Genomic DNA, 20072 nt, shown 5'->3' on the forward strand with positions numbered 1-20072 from the left:
TCAGACTGAAGATGGCATGTGTTAAATCATGTCCAACATTGGTCAGACTGAAGATGGCATGTGTTAAATCATGTCCAACATTGGTCAGACTGAAGAAGGCATGTGTTAAATCATGTCCAACATTGGTCAGACTAAAGAAGGCATGTGTTAAATCATGTCCAACATTGGTCAGACTAAAGAAGGCATGTGTTATATCCAACATTGGTCAGACTAAAGAAGGCAAATGTCCAACATTGTTAAATCATGTCATGTCAACATTGGTCAGTAAAGAAGGCATGTGTTAAATCATGTCCAACATTGGTCCAGACTAAAGATGTGTTAAATCATGTGTTATACCATGTCCAACATTGGTCAGACTGAAGAAGGCATGGCATGCATCAAATCATGTCCAACATTGGTATGCATGATTGAAGATAGCATGTGGTGTGTCTTATCCATCATTGGGCCTGATTGAAGCTGATGTGTGTTAAATCATATCCAAAATTGGTATGGTTTGATCAGAGGGATATTTTTGAAGTGTTGTTACACATGGTTATGGCTGATGTCAAATGTTTGTGGGGCTGAATGGAAGTACCATTCTATATTTCATACCTAGAACAGAGGATGACTTGATGTAATGACATTAACTGGAGGTGAGGCAGCACCTCAGTAAAACTCATTGCCCACATCAGTGAAACTCCCGTATCTGGGTACCTTCAGTGCCCATTCAGGTTGGCTGGTCCTCAAGCATTGACAGTGTTACTTGTAAAGACAGTGTTGACACAGTGTTTGTGAGTCTGGTAACAGAAACAACTAAACTAAATAACTAATGAGTATTCAGAAACATTAATATGTGTATGCTATTTGTCAACAATATGCAATCCAGCTGTTGCTTACTCAATGTTTTCAGGATAAATGCACTTGTAGTCATGTAAGTGCAAAGTTCTACAGGGGTGGAAATAACCCATTGCCCCACGCCCGAGTCAAGTGTTTTTTTCTGTCAGGCAAGCAAATTTGTATATCACACTGTACCGGTGTCCAGTTGATGTTCCAATGTTAATTATGTTGTTTATTTAAAACATCAACAAGAAAACGGCCGGTATAGTGGAAAAATTATCAGGGCAAGTGATTTTACATGTGCCACTGTACCGGAGTACACTAGCAATTTTAAAGTTAATTCCACCCCTGTTCTAGAGTGCAAATTCAATTCAGATTTCTTCTAGTCAGCATTTTAGTGAGGAATATTGACAAATAACACACACATATCTGTTTTATTGAACATTCCTTCATTAAATTTCTTCAGTAATCCTGAGAATGAAGTGGACCATTCTGTTGTGAGATATGAGATGTGGTAGTTTTCATGTTACATGCAAGGTGTTATGCGGACACAAGACGACCTACCTTCAAGTCTGACACTGATGGCAGAACCTCTACCTGTACCTGCTGATAACTTGAAGGTTTAGACTAACATTGATGTATGAATTGTGTGTGGGATTTCAATAAATTTCATAATTCAGGAACTACTGTCTGTTGTATTGTCCGCTTGTGATGACTGAAAGCTCAACACTGTTCGCTGAACATCAGATTGGTACATGTACCAGTATACATATCATAAACACAAGTAATTTGCTTACATTGTACTTGTTATTTTATAAACACCATAACAATATCACATAGAAATGTATATGGACAACAATCAGCATGACTTCTAAGATACTTATCAGATGATCAATTTCAGGTCTATTGACATTAAGTAGCTCAACTTGATTTGATTGTTAATTTGAATATTGTAACAGTCTAAGTAACCTATTTGTTACACTGCTATACTGAGTCTAACAAACCCTAGTCATGTCAGCTAACCTTTTCGCGACCTATGACCATCCAATCAAATGTGAGACAGTCGAACAGACTTAACCAATCACACAACTACTTGTTAGGGTTTGGCGGGACTTACAAAACGATTTTTGGATTTTCTCTTCCCTGGGTGCCGTTTCTAATAACATGGTTACTATTAGCTTACATTTCCGCAGGATGACTTCCTTGAATATTGACAAAAAACCGCAATGTTCAGCAACTGTTTACTCATTGCGTCCTCCATGTGTATCACTTGGAAGCAATCATGCGGAAAATAGCATTCATAATTGTTTTTGAGGTAAAGGTATGTGCAAATGTTAACTTTCACAAGTTGGTAAGCTGAGTTCTGGATGGCCAGTCAAAAAGGTTAGTTGATGCGACCTTCTACTAGGGTTTGTTAGACTGCAGTGTAACAAATAATACTGAGCCTGAGTTTACTTAGACTGAATATTGTAAAAGACCCTCACAAAAGAGAGGTCATCTAAACTTGACCTACTCTTCTTTCCCCAGGTTCCACAGGACAAGAATTCTAATATATTTTTGATGATGAAAACCTCCAGTTACCCGTAATGTTTTGAGTGAAAGCTAAACTTTCAGAGATACATATGATTTCTCGAATACAAAATAATAAAGTATAGCTCTAACATTGTGGATCCTCCATACATCCTGTCATTTCTGTGCAGCATGTCATCTGCACCTGAAAGGACGTACAAGATCTGAATATCTTCCGACACATCCATTGTACTCATGGTTCAGGTATACTGATGCACACTCCTATGGAATGACCAATGACCTTCACGGAGCAAGGTATAAAAGATCTATATTTTATGAAATTGAGGGTGGAATGTTGAACACGGACACACAAACTCTCAATCATGCAGACACATGGTTTTAAAGTCACACAAATTTCCAGTCTTGACGTGACTCAGGAAAGTATCTGCAGCAGACTGGAAGCCAAATACCTGAGTTGAATGGGGAGTCCAACAAAGAACACAGAATCCTTTGCCCCGTTGATGTTCAGAACAGTCCTGTGGATAACACGTCCTTTTGATGTTTGTGAGGTGAATATCCTTTGGCTGTCTTGTGAAAGTCCTTAGGATATCTTGTGAATGTTCTGTGGATGTTTTAATAATGTCCTCAGTATGTTTGTTGAAAGTCATATGGGTATCATACAGATGTATCTTGTGAATGTCCCCGTCAACTGTGATGAATTTGCTTCAGTGTTGTTTTCATTTTATGTTTAACGCCACACTCAGCAATATTCCAGCTATATGATGACTGTAAATAATCGGATCTAGACCAGACAATCCAATGATCAACAGCATGAGCATCAATATACGTAACTGGGATACGATGACATGTGTCAAGCAACATCTGAAACTGATCCCGTTAATAATCAGATCTAGACCAGACAATCCATGGGTCAACAGCATGACCAATCTAACCTGTATCTTCACTGACATGTGTCAAGCAACATCTGAAATGTCCCATTAGCCAAGTGCTTGTTGATGTCCTGGATGTCCTGGCCAAGTCTTGTGATGTCCCAAATCAAAGTCCTATAAATGTTTAGTGATTATGCTTTGGAAGTCCCATGAATATGTCGATAATCTCCCATGAATTCTGTGAATGTCCTGCCCTGCAGTGTGGAGAAAACATTGAGCACACTTATCACATATCATCCCTAAAGTCCTTTAAAAGCATATCTGGGTATGATCACAGTGAGTCATGTCAACCACAAGAACAGTCTGAAAGAGAATTCTGGTCTAGTGTGTCATGGTCATAACAACCGGAGGCCATTTTCTTCTTTGTTCAGCTGATAGGTTGCAGTTCTCCATGTGAGACCATTTCCTGTTGGTGAGTGGCATGATGGGAAGAGGATGTGTCGCCAGAAGGACCTGGAACTACCAAGATGTACAATGGTTACTATGGTTACATACCATTTGTAATGGAGTCGAACAGAATTAGTTTATATTCTCTCATGTGAACAAAACCATCTTTGCATTTAGTAACTTGCATACCTAACATACACTTACAACAGTCGTAGTGCTATGGTATGCTGTTCTCTAGCTGTCATAATTAGCAATATAAAGGTATTTAGGACCGTTCATAATATATGGCTGGGGGGGGGAAGAAAGGGAGAAAGAATGATGATTTTAAGTGGGGTTTCACCCATTTAGTTCTGGGGAGCTTGGGGGTCAGCAATTTTGTACACCATGCGTACTAGGGGTCAGCAATTTTGTACACACGCATTACTCAAGCAATTTTGTACATAAAAATATGTTCAAAATTATGCTTAGAAATTATGGGAAGGGGAGGGGGTCATTGATTTTGTACTTGACATGCAAGGGGGGTCACTTATTTTGTACATAAATTTTAGGGTGTGTGTGTGTGTGTGTGTGTGTGTGTGTGTGTGTCATTCACATTGTACATGCTCCTCCATACAAATCATCACCAGCCCCTAGCCATAAATTATGAACCGTCCCTTACACCACCTGTTCCTCAATATGAGATATTTGCAGAAGGATACCACATTCAGCAGTACAACCAAACAGATTGTAGTTATCCTTCAACTGAGTATTAAGAATCTTTTGCAGCAGAAACATCTTACCTGCCCTTTTCTATACCAAGGAAGATCTTCCAGTTCTGTACAAATCCAAAGTCATAAGGATTCTTAAAAATCTGCAACATTAGGAAATATGAATGTCAGCTTTTGATAATGAAATCATGAACGGAAAGAGAAAGGTGTCCCTATCACCAGCGCTGGTTTTGTAGGGAAAACTTTACAATGCTCCACAGTCAGCTCTGGACATAATAGGGATCCTCAAAGTTTACCATATCAACAATTTGTTACTTATAGACCCCTTCCATGGTCTAGTGGATAGAGTGTCTGCCTGAGAAAAAAATCAATGCTGGGTGCTTACCAAAAGACTTTAAAAAATGGTACCTCTTGTTCCCCTGCCTGATGCACAGCATTAAGGTGATAACACAATTCCCCTGCCTGATGCACAGCATTAAGGGGATAACACAATTCCCCTGCCTGATGCACAGCATTAAGGTGATAACACAATTCCCCTGCCTGATGCACAGCATTAAGGTGATGATAACACAGTTCCCCTGCCTGATGCACCATTAAGGTGATAACACAATGCCTGATGCACAGCATTAAGGTGATAACACAATTCCCCTGCCTGATGCACAGCATTAAAGGTGATAACACAATTCCCCTGCCTGATGCACAGCATTAAGGTGATAACACAATTCCCCTGCCTGATGCACAGCATTAAGGTGATAACACAATTCCCCTGCCTGATGCACAGCATTAAGGTGATAACACAATTCCCCTGCCTGATGCACAGCATTAAGGTGATAACACAGTTCCCCTGCCTGATGCACAGCATTAAGGTGATAACACAATTCCCCTGCCTGATGCACAGCATTAAGGTGATAACACAGTGACAGCAACACCCCAGCAATGTGAGGGTGGAGTGGAGGGGTGGGGCAGGTAACATTTTGCCAGTTATGGGCAACCACATTTTCTGCATGTCCCAATTCATAATTTCAAAGGACCTCTGAATAGAAGACAATAAGAGGTTGTAATTCCCACTGTGAACAAAATGCCGTGTCCCAACACTAGATAACAGATGAAGTCTTCACTACCGTGCACCAACACTAGACCACAGATAAAGTCTTCACTACCACTAGACAACGGATAAAGTCTTCACTACCACTAAACAACGGATCAAGTCTTCACTACCACTAGACAACGGATAAAGTCTTCACTACCACTAGACAACGGATCAAGTCTTCACTACCACTAGACAATGGATAAAGTCTTCACTACCACTAGACAACGGATAAAGTCTTCACTACCACTAGACAACGGATAAAGTCTTCACTACCATGCCCTTCTTCTTCAGCCTCTTCCTCTCCTTCTTGTTGATGTGCACCTCGATGCTGGTTTCTGCTTTGCTGATCATGAGTGCATGCCAGACAGTGAGGAGCCCCAGAGCGATGCACACCCCTGTACACAGCAGGAACTCAAAGATTATGGCATTGTGGATCCATTGTGCCTTCAGTTCAGGCTCGAACTCGTCCACACTGCTTGTCAACAAGTCCACCCCTGTCACAGGTACCACAGCTTCTGGTGTCACCTGTTTGCATGCAAACAACATTTAATGATGACATAAAATACTAAATTCTGATTGTCCATCAATCAGGCATCAAATCACAATAAATACTTCAGGTTTCATGGGACTGTATATTACAGAAAAGACCTCTGAGTGAGTGAGCGAGTGAGAGCGAGCGAGCAAGACAATCCAGTGATCAACAGCATGAGTCTGCGCAATTGGGAACCGATGACATGCGTCAACCAAGTCAGCTAGCCTGACCACACAATCCCGTTAGTCGCCTCTTACGACAAGCATGGTTAGTACATTATGGAGGTGGTACACAAAGCAGGTGGTACATTATGGAAGATCTATAACATGCCACCATGTTTAAATGAAGACTGCACCAGGTACATTGAGAAAATTCACACCTGAATTGTACCCTGCAGATATAGTTAGACATTACCTTTTTGGAACTCCAAACATCCCAGGCGAGATTTAGAGGATTAACTAATCCAGGGAAAACAATGTCCTGAAACAGAAACATTCTGTCAGAACAAGAACAACCGACTGTTGCCGTCATGCTACTCTATGGCTTGTAAATATTCCATTTGAATGTGGATTATTGTGATTAGGGATGTCACAATGCAGCAATCGCCTGACATGATATTGTAGTACTTAATTGGCTGCAAAATTGCTTGAATTTTCTTGACTGTCTGGTTTCATGACTGAAGAAAGACCTGTCTTATTTCTGTTAAACTTAATTTCAGATAAAACTTCAATTTCAACACCAGTTAGAAAAAAACTAGAGCAAAATTTTAAGAATATACATGGAGAATTCAAATCAGAATAGATACAAGATTAAACTATGAATCAATAAATGTAGGTTTGTACTGCATAGAGTAAATAACATTTAGATCGAAGCTTGGGAGAAGGCTTACCTTTGTGCCGTAGAAGTGCTGTTTGAAGAGGGTGTAGCCAACGCTGCTGACATACATGGTACCTGTCCACATGTATACACAGAACATGAAGAAGTAGCGGTGGTTGTAGAAACCGACGCAGTTGTTCAGCCACGCTGCCAAGGGTTGAGGAAAACTAGCTGGAGGAGAATGTGTACTGAGAATCAGATGATCCCTGACAAATGACGAAATGTATACACAATATATGTTCAGAGTAGCACAGGTTTCTGGAAAATATCATGCAGCGTATGTTGGAATAGATTTGTACTATGACAACAAGAGATTTATTAGTTAAAGATGGTCCCCAGGAAATATTGAACAGAATATATCTGGTATAAGGTTAGTCCCTAGCAAATGGTGAACACCATACATTATGTGAGACGGCTGGCAAGTGAGTTAGTTTAGTAAGCCGGGTCTTCGACGTGACGAGCGAATGCTTTAAGCACTACGTTACCCCACCGCCTGAGACGGCTAGGTGGACACATGTCGAGAAACCTATATTTGGGGTATACAATATACAAATAATTGCTCTTGATTGGTCAGTATAAGAAAACATGAAAAGCAACATGGGACACAGTCTGGGCAGACCATCTCTCAGGTATAATCTTTGGGTCCTATATTTTCTATATTGATCTTATCAAGATGAATCATTTGTTCTATCTATACTAATGTTCCCTATAAAGTTTATGAATCCTTAACCTGTCTTTGGTTTCATTACAGTAGCCCGTTAACTGTGAAATGTTACTACCAGACACCACTAAGTTTTCTAGCAGACAAATGTCAATATTCATCACATGACAAGGTAAATATTTGCGGTCAGAATCAGGCATGTGATTTGAACATGAACACTGATACGTATTGTTTCATCAAGTGGTATGTATTAACCAATGGAATTGCAAGATTTGAGTACAGGTCGAACAATATCTGTTGTCCTTGATCCCAGCATGTGTTGATATTCACTAAGAGAAAGGATACGACAGTGATGATCCATCTTCAGCACACACTGGCGGCAGACACTACAATGGTGCGTGCGAGGAGGCTTGGGGGAGATGCACTTCTTGCAGATGGAGACAACTTCCGGCAGGTTCTGCACAGAGAGAATCGTGTCAGTAAGCAACATCCTGGTCATACTGTCAATTAGCTGGTGTGCTTAATTATTTAATAATATCTCAAAAACATATTTCATAAATATTTAGAAAACATTATAGGCAAGTTGTACTCAAAGCTGAGGGGTGTCTGGACACAGGTGCACTTATATCAGGAGGGTGTCTGGACACAGGTGTACTTACATCAGAATGTGTCTGGACACAGGTGTACTTACAGCAGGAGGTTGTCTGGATACAGGTGTACTTACAGCAGGAGGTTGTCTGGACACAGGTGTACTAATATCAGGAGGGTGTCTGGACACAGGTGTACTTACATCAGAATGTGTCTGGACACAGGTGTACTTACATCAGAATGTGTCTGGACACAGGTGTACTTACATCAGAATGTCTGGGCACAGGTGTACTAACATCAGGAGGGTGTCTGGGCACAGGTGTACTTACATCAGGTGTCTGGACACAGGTGTACTTACATCAGGAGGTTGTCTGGGCACAGGTGTACTAATATCAGGAGGGTGTCTGGACACAGGTGTACGTACATCAGAATGTGTCTGGGCACAGGTGTACTTACATCAGGAGGTTGTCTGGGCACAGGTGTACTAATATCAGGAGGGTGTCTGGACACAGGTGTACTTACATCAGAATGTGTCTGGACACAGGTGTACTTACATCAGGAGGTTGTCTGGGCACAGGTGTACTTATATCAAGGGGGTGTCTGGACACAGGTGTACTTACATCAGGAGGGTGTCTGGGCACAGGTGTACTTACATCAGGAGGGTGTCTGGGCACAGGTGTCATTACATCAGGAGGGTGTCTGGACACAGGTGTACTTACATCAGGAGGGTGTCTGGATACAGGTGTACTTATATCAGGAGGGTGTCTGGACACAGGTGTACTTACATCAGGAGGGTGTCTGGGCACAGGTGTCATTACATCAGGAGGGTGTCTGGACACAGGTGGACTTACATCAGGAGGGTGTCTTGACACTAGTGTACTTACATCAGGAGGCCGTCTGGACACAGGTGTACGTACATCAGGAGGGTGTCTGGACACAGGTGTACCTACATCAGGAGGGTGTCTGGGCACAGGTGTACTTACATCAGGAGGGTGTCTGGGCACAGGTGTACCTACATCAGGAGGGTGTCTGGACACAGGTGTACGTTACATCAGGAGGGTGTCTGGACACAGGTGTACTTACATCAGGAGGGTGTCTGGACACAGGTGTACCTACATCAGGAGGGTGTCTGGGCACAGGTGTACTTACATCAGGAGGGTGTCTGGGCACAGGTGTACTTACATCAGGAGGGTGTCCTGGGCTGGTGAAACATGCCATGATGTAGTTGAAGACAATCATAAGAAGCAGCCAGTGCCCGAACACGAGGTGAAACACAGTAGCTGCCATTGACTCGTAGTAAATATGTGGCAGGAGACAGACATAGAAGATGGCCACCACCATTGTTGTAAGGAACACAACCATTGTTACCATAATCTGAAATGTTAGGACAAATGTTATAAACTGTATTCAACATACACACACATATGGACGGACAGATGATGCCCTCCGATGGATGATCTACTCACATGGATAGACACAGAGAAATAGTCTTACCGGACCCATATACTTTGCAAAATGATCCACACACCAAAACATTGGCTCCATCATAGTGTCCGTCGCTGAGTTACAAGAATTATGGTCATTGTAACACAGACTCCTGTACAGAAGTGACCACCATTCTCTGTGCCTTTTCATCCATGTCCGCACGCGAGACGGACAATGGTGCACCCTCCATGTGATACGGCCCATTACGAGAAGAGACCGTAGCACAAACATTTGCTGCTTTCAGGAGAGATTCTTCACCTACAACTGAAAAGAAAAAGATGACATCATCTCTTACTTAGTGATTGATATTGGTCAGACTTTCACATTGTCATAAATAGCAGTAATGGGTTGTAATATATGCCACAAGATATTGCACCTGTTCTTAAATCTGTTCATGTTTCCATTTTTTAGAAGAAAATTAAACCATACTCTTAACTTCCTCTATATTGACCACTTTGATGTTCTACATCTTTCTGCTGCATGTTGCTGTGGTCACGTCTCATGCCTACAGTCACATTACATAACATATACAGGAAGCTGGTCACAAATAGTTGTTTGATAACACTATGCTTTTGAAACATGCTATGTACCTACCAATATTTTCCAAACATACTGTGCTGTATATTAATTATCATTTGACATAATGGTTAAATGGTAATATCACGCACCACTTTTCTAATTACTATCAAAGACACTCTTGTATCACCTGTTTGATGTTGTGGGTTTTTGCATAGATATTTCCTTTTTTCTGTTTAAGACCAATGGCAAAAAGATCATAAACCTAAAACATACACAATTTCATACACAAACATATTTAAATTGCCTCCCTGGATGATTTAATGACATAGCTTTATAGTAGACATCAAATGCTGTATGCTGTACATATTTTTGTCATAACCCCAGCCCCACCCGAATAAAAAAAAACATTGCAGAGATACAGCACTTCAAATATACAGATATACTATACCACAGTCTGTGGTATATAATAGTAGTATTCTTCTTTACGATAATGATTAAGTACATTTGAATTGTTTAGGGCTAACAGTGTATTGATGATAATACACTACTTCATTTCTACAGCAACATAACAGATCTGGGTTCATGTTTAATCATAAATCATTAATTTATTAAATTTGTTTCAACCTATCACAAATGCTTGGTGTAGTTAAAGAACTAATCAAGAACTAATGATCATCTTAATTTTCTTTTTAGACTAATACCTAGCCTCTGTACGTCAGTCTTTGTGGACTCAAACTCCATGGGCAGTAATAAACAACAAATTGGATCCATGATTTTTAAATATTTTGAAGAGCAATAATTTGCAAATTGGTCACACAGCATGCAATAGACGAAAAGAGAGAGAGAGAGAGTTAACACGTCAGTGATTTAAAGTGTTATGTGAATTGAGACCCACTACAACGTGTCACTACTGCAGGCTTCCAACACCGTTACTTCCAGACTCAGATTAGCACTGTTGTCATCTTATTGACTGGATCGAAGCATTTGAAGGGGCGCCTGCCACTTGTCCAGTGCCAATGCTGCCGTGAACGGTAACAGTGCATCAACTAACATGACAATTTCAACTAACTGTAACAACTGTTGACAATTACCTTTCAAATCATCTTTGTCGGTGATTCTGACGTCATTGCACGTTACAATTTACAAACTACGATTAATAGTTCTACAGTTCTACTGCTTTGGGCACGAGATCAGGAAGTAGGTTGTGTCCCTTTGTGTACAAGATTACAAGCTCCTCACAGAGACGACCCATCCTCGGCGGACAACAAAAATTGTCACGCGCTGGTAAGGAGCTTGACAAGATTTACAACTCGGAAAACTCTCGGCATTTTCCGCGAATGCATTCGGTTCACTACAACTATCTGCATGCGTGAGGAAAGTTTGCTTTACGTCTCATCATCAGATTTAACAGCTATTCGGCATCAAAACCGCTTCAAGTGTTTTCAACTTCTTCACCACAGGAGTATGAAGATATCACTCAGCAGATTGATTGCAAAACACAAATTCTCTATTTGTACTGTTGTTTGAAAAGTCCATGGGTTCATGGGTAAATGAATCGGACGTCAATGTATTTATATAATTAACGTTGCGTTTTTACAGTATTTTTCATCTTTTGGTTTTACGTGAGATATGTTGTGAAATGTATTAAAGTGGACTTCTAAAATATCAACGCGATTTTTTGGAGACTTTTGTCTATGTATGTTCCTAATTCGTTTGATCGGCTCTGAGATCAGCTCACGTGGCTATCGGTCACACAAAACCATGTCTCAAATCACCTCTGGTACGCACACAGCTTGATCCACGATGTCCATAAAAGTCTTTCTTAACATATGTATTCATATTTTGTGCCACAGCTCCCCACGAGAAGTTGACACATGCACATCGTGGCGATGATAGGTCAGTGTATCTGTGACTGGGGTCTAGTCCCAGACAGATTTCGAGTTGAGATGAATCTCACTCTGGAAAATAAGCTTGTACTTTGAGCTAATTTCCTTAGTTGGTGTGAGTAGCTACTGCGCAGTGTAGAGAAAATTAGGATTTCAGGATCGGTAATAAGTCTGTTAGATCAATGTATTCAACTGCGTTGGTTGTTCTTCATTAGATCCAGGGAGACTATATAAGGCCTGTTGTAGAGTATCCCTATTAGATCTTACATTTACAGAAGGACGCAGCTGCATAGCGAATAATAACTCGGTACGATAAAGAAATGTTATGTGTGGGATAATTCTGACAGGTCTCAATGACACGTGTAAAATATATTTAAAGCCCCCATACAATAATCCCCTCATATTCCTCTGTGACCACCACCTGTAACTTCAGATACACAAACAACATAACCAATTTCATGATAAACAAACATTTTACTAACGCTTGTAACGTTTTTTCGATAAGGCATGAATGAAATTCTCACAACTAACAAGTACATGTATAGGGGTGAGTAGTCACTCAGTGTTAACGTCAAAGTAAGCAAGGCAGTTAAATTAAACAAGGTGCGTGGAAAGATTCAGTTACAGTGAGTAAAACGCCGCTTGTAACGGTTTTTCAGTTATATCACGGCGTGTACCACCAGAGATACACATGAACAAAGGTGTGGTGCAGACAAACCGCAAATAATAATCAGGGCGAGTCTGGACCTCGAACTCTTGATCCAAATATCCTGACAGGTACGTAAAGGAACAAAGCAAAAGGGCGCCTTTTACCCCTGGGCTACCCCTGCCCTATATTCATGCTGCAATGAATACCAAGTCCAATGTCGTACACACCCTACATGAGCAGTACTACAATTGCATTCAACATCACTTGGATAGTTGTATGAAACAAGAGGTAAAAACGACCGTCTATATTTCACAAGTTCATCTCTTCAAATGTGTTGTGATTCAACACTGGACGACGGATGCTCACAAAATAGTTGACGACACACTTCAGTGTCTGGTACATCCAACAAAGACCTTTCAGTTTGTTGACACTGACACAAGCATGTTGGCATGTTGGCATGTATGACCAATGCGTCCTCTCATCACCATAGCTACACTTCAGGTGAAAATGTGGTGAGCATCTCTAAAGGCTGCCTCGTGACTGGTTACATGCAGAACATTTCCTCTGATGCCTCAGTTTTGGCTGTCGTATGTTCGTATTTGACTGGATTACTCTGTGCCGCCTGTGTCCCGCCCACACTTTCCTGGGAGCCACGCCCACCTTCGTCCCGACCACGCCGGGACATCTCCACTAACATCTCCGCAGCTGCCAGAACTTTCTTCCTCTGAGCTCTCTGTCCCTTGCGGTATCTACTGAGAGACTGGGCATCCTTCAAGGACAACCCTGTACCCATATGGAGGGACGGAATCCAGTCTGGACTAGAGATGTCGTACAGTGTAGATGGTTTACCTGAAATTAAGACGATGGGGGTAATTGATGGACTCGGAAACAAAATATACATTCGTTTGTATCGGTTATTGACATTACCCAACTGAAAGAAAAATGGCTGATAATTTAATACAAGTACGCACGGTGAAAATACCATCAAAATTTTAAAAAGAAATTAAGCGTATTTGCATGTAGGCAACTCGAGGTTATATTTTTGCTGCTTGACTATGGTAATATATTTGGCGTATTTTACGTAAATACACAGCTTATCTGGGGCTCTGGATGTATGGATTATAACTGTCCAGTATCTGTGTCTTGACGAACACAAAGAAATCAGGTCCCTGTTGAAAGTATAAGGGAGAATGAAATGTCCCTACTTTTCCCCACGCATCCCAAGGAGGGATAGGTCTGCCGACATGCCAACCGGCGAAGGCGACCTCAAAAGCACCTAACACAACAACAACAACAAACCCTACTTTTTACATGGAGCTGATGTCCCTGGTTATCTTTATCCGACGTTTATCCGCGACATGTTTTTTAGAAGTTGGGACTTGCGGCTGGACAACTTTAATTACTATACGTAGGGCATACCGTCACCGAAATAATGCATGGTGTGGAACAGAAGAGCTCCATAAGGATTTCTCACGTATCAACATATGGCCAATAGGCTCATGGTTTGCTATGTTGATTAATAACCATGATAATGTCGTAAGAAAGGAATGGGGGAGATTGTTTAATGAACCTATTCCTAACTTGTCCTTGCCCTTTCTCCGAACATAAGTTATATTTCGCAACAGTAATCAATATCAAAGCTATACCCCGTGCCCCGATAATGTGGGTACTTTCTTATGCCAACAATTATGATTTTAAAAACCGCCAGGTCACGATCGTCCAGCCATTCAATCCAAACCAAGGATATATTGTAATTTTTCCTGGAGGCATTTCCCCCTCGGATTGCAAACTAAACATACTGACACACATATCTCCTAACCTGACACGAAATGATCCGAACATATTTTGGTGTACTTGGTTGGAGTGTAGTTATCCCTCCCGAGTTTAGCTATCCATTGGGCTCGTCGTTGCTCGGATAATTCTCGCGTTCGATCTCCCTGATTCACGATAACTGCCGGGATGGAATGGTACGACTTGCCGTCCCGATTTGATCTGTTCGAACATCCTCTTACTGAACAGCAGTTCACCATTGCTGTTCTGGTGTCATGGCATCCCGTAAACAAATTAGGATGTAAGTAGATTTAGTTTCTATTTGACCTCAAACATGGCGGATTTTTCCCACAAAGATGGCGGCACTTGCAATCGGCAGACTTCGTGGAATCTTGGACACTCGGAAAGATCGATGTGGAAAGAAGCTCCTTGCAGTGATATGAACCACATGTACGCTCTTCTGGGGAGTCATGGTTGCAGGCACTGAGTAAGAGCTTTTGTGTATATGCGGGGGAGGTTATCTGTGTTATTTGAGAGTGTGCGATTTATTGTAGCTTTCATCAGCCGTGAGGTAGCGTGGCCGAGCGGTCTAAGGCGCTGGTTTTAGGCACCAGTCTCTCAGGAGGCGTGGGTTCGAATCCCACCGCTGCCATAATATTTTTTTATTATTCAGGTCACTGAAATTTTACTTTACATTTTCATTACTATTGAACTGATGCACCGAATTACCCAGTCAGTATTGCTTGCTTTTATAGTAGATCTGAAGCTTGTGTCGTCGTCGGTGGGTAGGTCTCACCTCAGTTTCCTTCAGCGTAAAACTTTTGAAATGCACTCTTAACTTACGTCAGGGTAACGGGAAATCCAACCGCGACGCCTCAATCGGTAATCAGCAGAAAGCTTGTCTAAACATTCAAATGACATGCTCACAGCACTTTCATATTAATGTTTTCAGTAAAACCATGTTTTTCAAATTCAGCCAATAATGTGAGATCAATGGAACGGTTGCAAGCCGAAGGGTAGCGTGGCCGAGCGGTCTAAGGCGCTGGTTTTAGGCACCAGTCTCTCAGGAGGCGTGGGTTCGAATCCCACCGCTGCCAACATATATTTTGTGATTCAGGTCACTAAGCGTTAACTTTTATTGTCTTTCATTTTCATGTTATTGAACTGACGCACCGACTTTCTCCGTAAGTAATGCTTGCATGTTATATAGTAGATATGAAGCTTGTGTCGGAGGAGGAAGAGGGTAGGTCTCAACTCAGTTTTCTTCAGCGTAAAACTCTTAACTTATGTCTGCGTAACGGCAAATCAAACCGCGACGCCTCAAGCGGTAATCAGTAGATAGATTGTCTAAAACACTAGAATGAAATGCTCACAGCACTTTCATATTTTTAGTAAAAACCATGTCTTTCAAATTCCAACTTTACTGGGTGCTGAGACCATATCCTAGCTACTATATGGTCTGGGCTGGATGTAACTTATATTTCTGGTGAATGACAACATATTGTCATAGTCGCCACATTCTTGTAAGAGGCCGAGGGACGAAACCCCTAATGGAATATTTGGAACATACGACCACACGAAAAAACACCTTTTGGCTTTGCGTTTCAATACTAATCAATGTAGGGATTGACGTTGTATTCTTCATTATTTCATGAAGGGATTAGAAAGTTTACCATATATCGAATTTCGCGCATCATGGAATGTTTGATAATGTGTGGCATTGTTCCTGATGAACGTCGGCGAATGACAGCTTCAGTTATTAAATGTGAGATCAATGAAACAATTCAAAGCCGTAAGGTAGCGTGGCCGAGCGGTCTAAGGCGCTGGTTTTAGGCACCAGTCTCTCAGGAGGCGTGGGTTCGAATCCCACCGCTGCCATATTGTTTTTTTTAAACGAAAGTCACTATATTTCATAGTAGTTCCCGCGGTGATATGCCGGAAGATTGTTTAAAAGGGGGCGTAATACCATACTCGCTCACCCTTCAGATGACTAAAGTACTGTCGGAAATGCTAGAAAAATGCTTTTTAGCCTTAATATCTTTAGAAAGGTGATAAATGTATTATGTTGTCAATATATCAACTCACCTATAGTGTACCTAATTTTTATTTCAATTGATTTAACATTCCCATGCATTTAAAGGGCAGTTTACAGGAGAGAATTTGGTACCAAAACAACAACTTAAGATTTTTTCAGAGTTCAACAACAGAAATCTGAAATAGTCTTTACATAACCAATACGTATACCATACGTACACATATATAACATTTTGAAGAAAACATCTAATGAGATGACCCCTCGCCCGAGCGTGTGCTCAGGTGTCAATTTCACCTGTCGTGGATGCTGATGACGTAACACAGGCAGTTAATGTTTGTATCAAATAACCAAGTTTTTGGTATTTTCATCAGTAAAAACACATTTTAGAGCATGTCTAAAAAATTATTCCCTCGGTCTACATTAGGTAGATGTTTCTTAAAGTGATATTTGTTATTTAAGTAACTGTAATACCTCTGAATTTTAAAAATAAGTCAAAAAGCATTTTTCTAGCATTTCCGATAGTACTTTAGTAATTCTGGCATCAAATTGAAATATATATATGGCTATAACGACAGTTATGCGGTGAAAAATGGCATGAATCAAGAACTTACTGAATGCTCATTGTTAAATGTTCCCATTTTCTAGACCAATCAAATCACGAGATATTACGTCCCGTTATGTCCTCTTTCTCTTGAACAAATAGTGTAACGTCATTTGCATATATATGCTTATTTTAGGAACGGCAATATGTTATAATCCTCAAAACAATACGCCACGATCTTTTGATAGTGATTTCTTACCAGAACAGATTTCAAAACACTGAATTACGTTAAAAAGTAGGATGCCGTATATTGCTGCAAAACTGCTTACAGGATTTTTATGATAATAATTTGGGTACTGTCATAAACTGTCAAAAATACAAATGGGAAATACTCAAGAGATATGTCTTGATTCATAACTGTGTAAAATATTTCATAAGTTATAAATTATGCAATTATAATACAGGAATAATACTTGAATCTTCGTAATGGCTATCACAATATTTCCAGTGCACCCAGTAATATTAACTCGCTCACCCATGCTATATGCACGTGTTTTCGTGGCCAAGTTTGGATTAGCCACAGGTCTTTGTATTTTAACAGGAATAATGCTGGCATGGTCTCACATTTTCAAGCATTGCTACCAAGATATAGTAAACACCCCTCCCTTTTTATCGAAAACCCACAGTATCTTTCTACAAAACAAAATTTAGCAGATATATGAGACAAACCCCAAAGTGGTGTCTTTTGCTAGTTGCGGAATTTTGGCATTTATATTCTTATCGGTTTCCATGGAAACGACACTTAGTCTCCAAAGGGAGGGAGGGACTTCGTTTCCGGAGCATAACTCGAAAATCGTTCAACATCTTTCTACAAGACTTGGCAAATATATCAAACAGATCTTGAGTGTTGCCATTTGCCATTTGCTATTTGCAAATATTTTCCATTTATATTTTTCATGATTTTAATGGAAATGATTTGGATTTAGTCTTTAGGATTTTAAGTAACTGTCAGATGATTTGTTCTTTCAAATTTGTTAGGACCGGGGGAATTTGTCATCTTCTAATGACTCTTGTTTGTTGTAAAACCCAGTTGCTTATCTACAGTCAAACACTGCAGGGTGAATAACCCACTCACCCCTTCAATATTCTTAGCAACATATGGCACAGCTATCATTTATTACATAATAATGAAGGTTGAAAGATCATACTATATATATAGTATAAACAGTCCGTGGGAAAAAGATCAAATTGTTAAAGCCATGCTCTTATTGCGTTCATAAAAATGAATGCATATTTATCATTCGCATTTTGTTTTCATATGACTGTTAAGCCAACTTGATGAGATACACGCAGATAGAAAACATTCAACCGTGTTGCATACGAGGCCTGAGGTCAGCTATACGTACACAACATATACAGTAACTACATCGGACAAATAATGAATAAACAAACATTTGATATAAGTTAATTTACATCTGTTTCTGAAGAGCTAAAGTTGCAGTACATGTATATAGATTATATTACACACGTCGTGTCCTGCACTCGATTATACTGGTTCTCCTGACAGAACGCGCATCTTGCAGACAAAACTGGGTACCTTTCTATCACCACGTGGTACAGTGTAATAATGTGGAAACGCCAGGTGTAGGATGTTCAACAGTGACTCTGACTCCATATACGTACATGTATATTATTACAATTTCGCGTATACACATAACAAAATACCCATGTACCCTTCAATCCGCACTCGAGGCCTAAATTGATAAACAAGTCATGTCGCTTCGTCGCCCATCAGGTAGCGTGGCCGAGCGGTCTAAGGCGCTGGTTTAAGGCACCAGTCTCTTTGGAGGCGTGGGTTCGAATCCCACCGCTGCCATCATCTTTTTTTCTCTTCTTTTTCTTCTGGTTGTAGTTTATCATTCATCTGAAACTGACAGAGCAGTCATAATATTACCAAAATACTAAAATACTTTCCAGTAAAAGGTTGTCTTCAAAGGGATTCACCTTCTATGAACGTTTTGACCATACTTTTGGAGCGTTCACGTGAGGGGGTAACACACCTCATAGAATGCATATGTGGCCATGGTGTACAAATGCCATTATATTTATTGTTACACCACTTAACAAAACACACATGTATATGGGCTTTATCGAGGACCCTGTTGGTGGTTCCATGACATTTTATACCACATTTTAGACACACCATCCTCGCGAAGTCAGTAAGTTGCTCCATTTGGCTTTGTCGCATATAAACTTACGACAAAAAGTCAGGGGAAACGATGACATTATACTGACAATAAATATGTGTAAAATCAGTTTTGACTTTGAGAAACAATATCTTCGGTGTCCTCCATGTTGGGTGAGACATATAGGACACCTTGATGGCATACTTTCGCATGTTTCCCCATGTTATTGCTAACCATTCCGCCTGACGAGCTATCACCTCACCCTGTCAAACTATAAATAGACAGGATCTTTATGGGACAACAAAAGTTTGGGTCATTAGTTGTTGTTGTTGTTTGTTTTGTATTTCTTTCTTTCTTTCTTTCTTTTTTTTTTTTGGGAAATCAGTTATCACTACAAAAGAAAGAAAAATATATGTAAACAATACACTTCAGTATGTAATGCAGGTCATAGTCGGTGAAAGCAGATATATGCTATGAAGTTTCAGGCGCTCAAGACATTTTCTTTGTTTTATCGTTATTAGTTAGTGAGTGAGTGAGTTTAGTTTTACGCCGCGCTCAGCAATATTTCAGCTATTTGGTGGCGGTCTGTAAATAATCCTTTTTATTTATTGACATGAACAACGTATCTCTAACTTGTTACAGCGCGAGTAAACTGTCGTCCGAAAATAACTTGTCTTAATCTTTACAATTTGAAAGTAAGTAAGCATTAGATCCACAAACACGAGCAAAGGGTTGGATCCGGAAATGTATAAGATGAACGAAAGCATAAACTCCGACGATAAGCAAAGTAGGGCAAAAGTTACTGTTTCGAAATACCTGTCCAAGGGGCCGAAGACGCTGTCAAGTGATCTCACTGACTTGTCTGAAACGCTATAAGGTATTTCA

The 20072-nt window shown here is 40.5% G+C and overlaps 2 protein-coding genes and 4 non-coding genes across 6 annotated transcripts; 4 read left to right on the forward strand and 2 right to left on the reverse strand.

The window, feature by feature from the left end:
- Nucleotides 1-3337: 3337 nt before the first annotated feature.
- Nucleotides 3338-11322, reverse strand: LOC124284825 (palmitoyltransferase ZDHHC16-like). The gene is made up of 9 exons (XM_046720950.1): nucleotides 11212-11322; nucleotides 9611-9865; nucleotides 9299-9490; nucleotides 7874-7985; nucleotides 6881-7014; nucleotides 6406-6471; nucleotides 5733-5984; nucleotides 4442-4512; nucleotides 3338-3734 (listed from the first exon to the last, which is right to left on the reverse strand). Exons 2-9 carry the CDS (start codon nucleotides 9830-9832, stop codon nucleotides 3611-3613), a joined length of 1173 nt encoding a protein of 390 aa, XP_046576906.1. The 5' UTR covers nucleotides 9833-9865; nucleotides 11212-11322; the 3' UTR covers nucleotides 3338-3610.
- Nucleotides 11323-12465: 1143 nt separating this feature from the next.
- On the reverse strand, nucleotides 12466-14807 carry LOC124284828 (THAP domain-containing protein 1-like). The gene is made up of 2 exons (XM_046720952.1): nucleotides 14475-14807; nucleotides 12466-13504 (listed from the first exon to the last, which is right to left on the reverse strand). Exons 1-2 carry the CDS (start codon nucleotides 14683-14685, stop codon nucleotides 13200-13202), a joined length of 516 nt encoding a protein of 171 aa, XP_046576908.1. The 5' UTR covers nucleotides 14686-14807; the 3' UTR covers nucleotides 12466-13199.
- A 188-nt stretch (nucleotides 14808-14995) lies between these two features.
- On the forward strand, nucleotides 14996-15077 carry Trnal-uag. The gene has a single exon. It is a non-coding gene; the product is annotated as a tRNA-Leu (tRNA).
- A 363-nt stretch (nucleotides 15078-15440) lies between these two features.
- Nucleotides 15441-15522, forward strand: Trnal-uag. The gene has a single exon. It is a non-coding gene; the product is annotated as a tRNA-Leu (tRNA).
- Nucleotides 15523-16221: 699 nt separating this feature from the next.
- On the forward strand, nucleotides 16222-16303 carry Trnal-uag. The gene has a single exon. It is a non-coding gene; the product is annotated as a tRNA-Leu (tRNA).
- Nucleotides 16304-18795: 2492 nt separating this feature from the next.
- Nucleotides 18796-18877, forward strand: Trnal-aag. The gene has a single exon. It is a non-coding gene; the product is annotated as a tRNA-Leu (tRNA).
- The last annotated feature ends 1195 nt before the right edge of the window (nucleotides 18878-20072 follow it).

Source organism: Haliotis rubra, unplaced genomic scaffold, assembly GCF_003918875.1.
Source record: "Haliotis rubra isolate DU_JTF1 unplaced genomic scaffold, ASM391887v1 Scf345, whole genome shotgun sequence".
Taxonomy (NCBI): Eukaryota; Metazoa; Mollusca; class Gastropoda; order Lepetellida; family Haliotidae; genus Haliotis; species Haliotis rubra.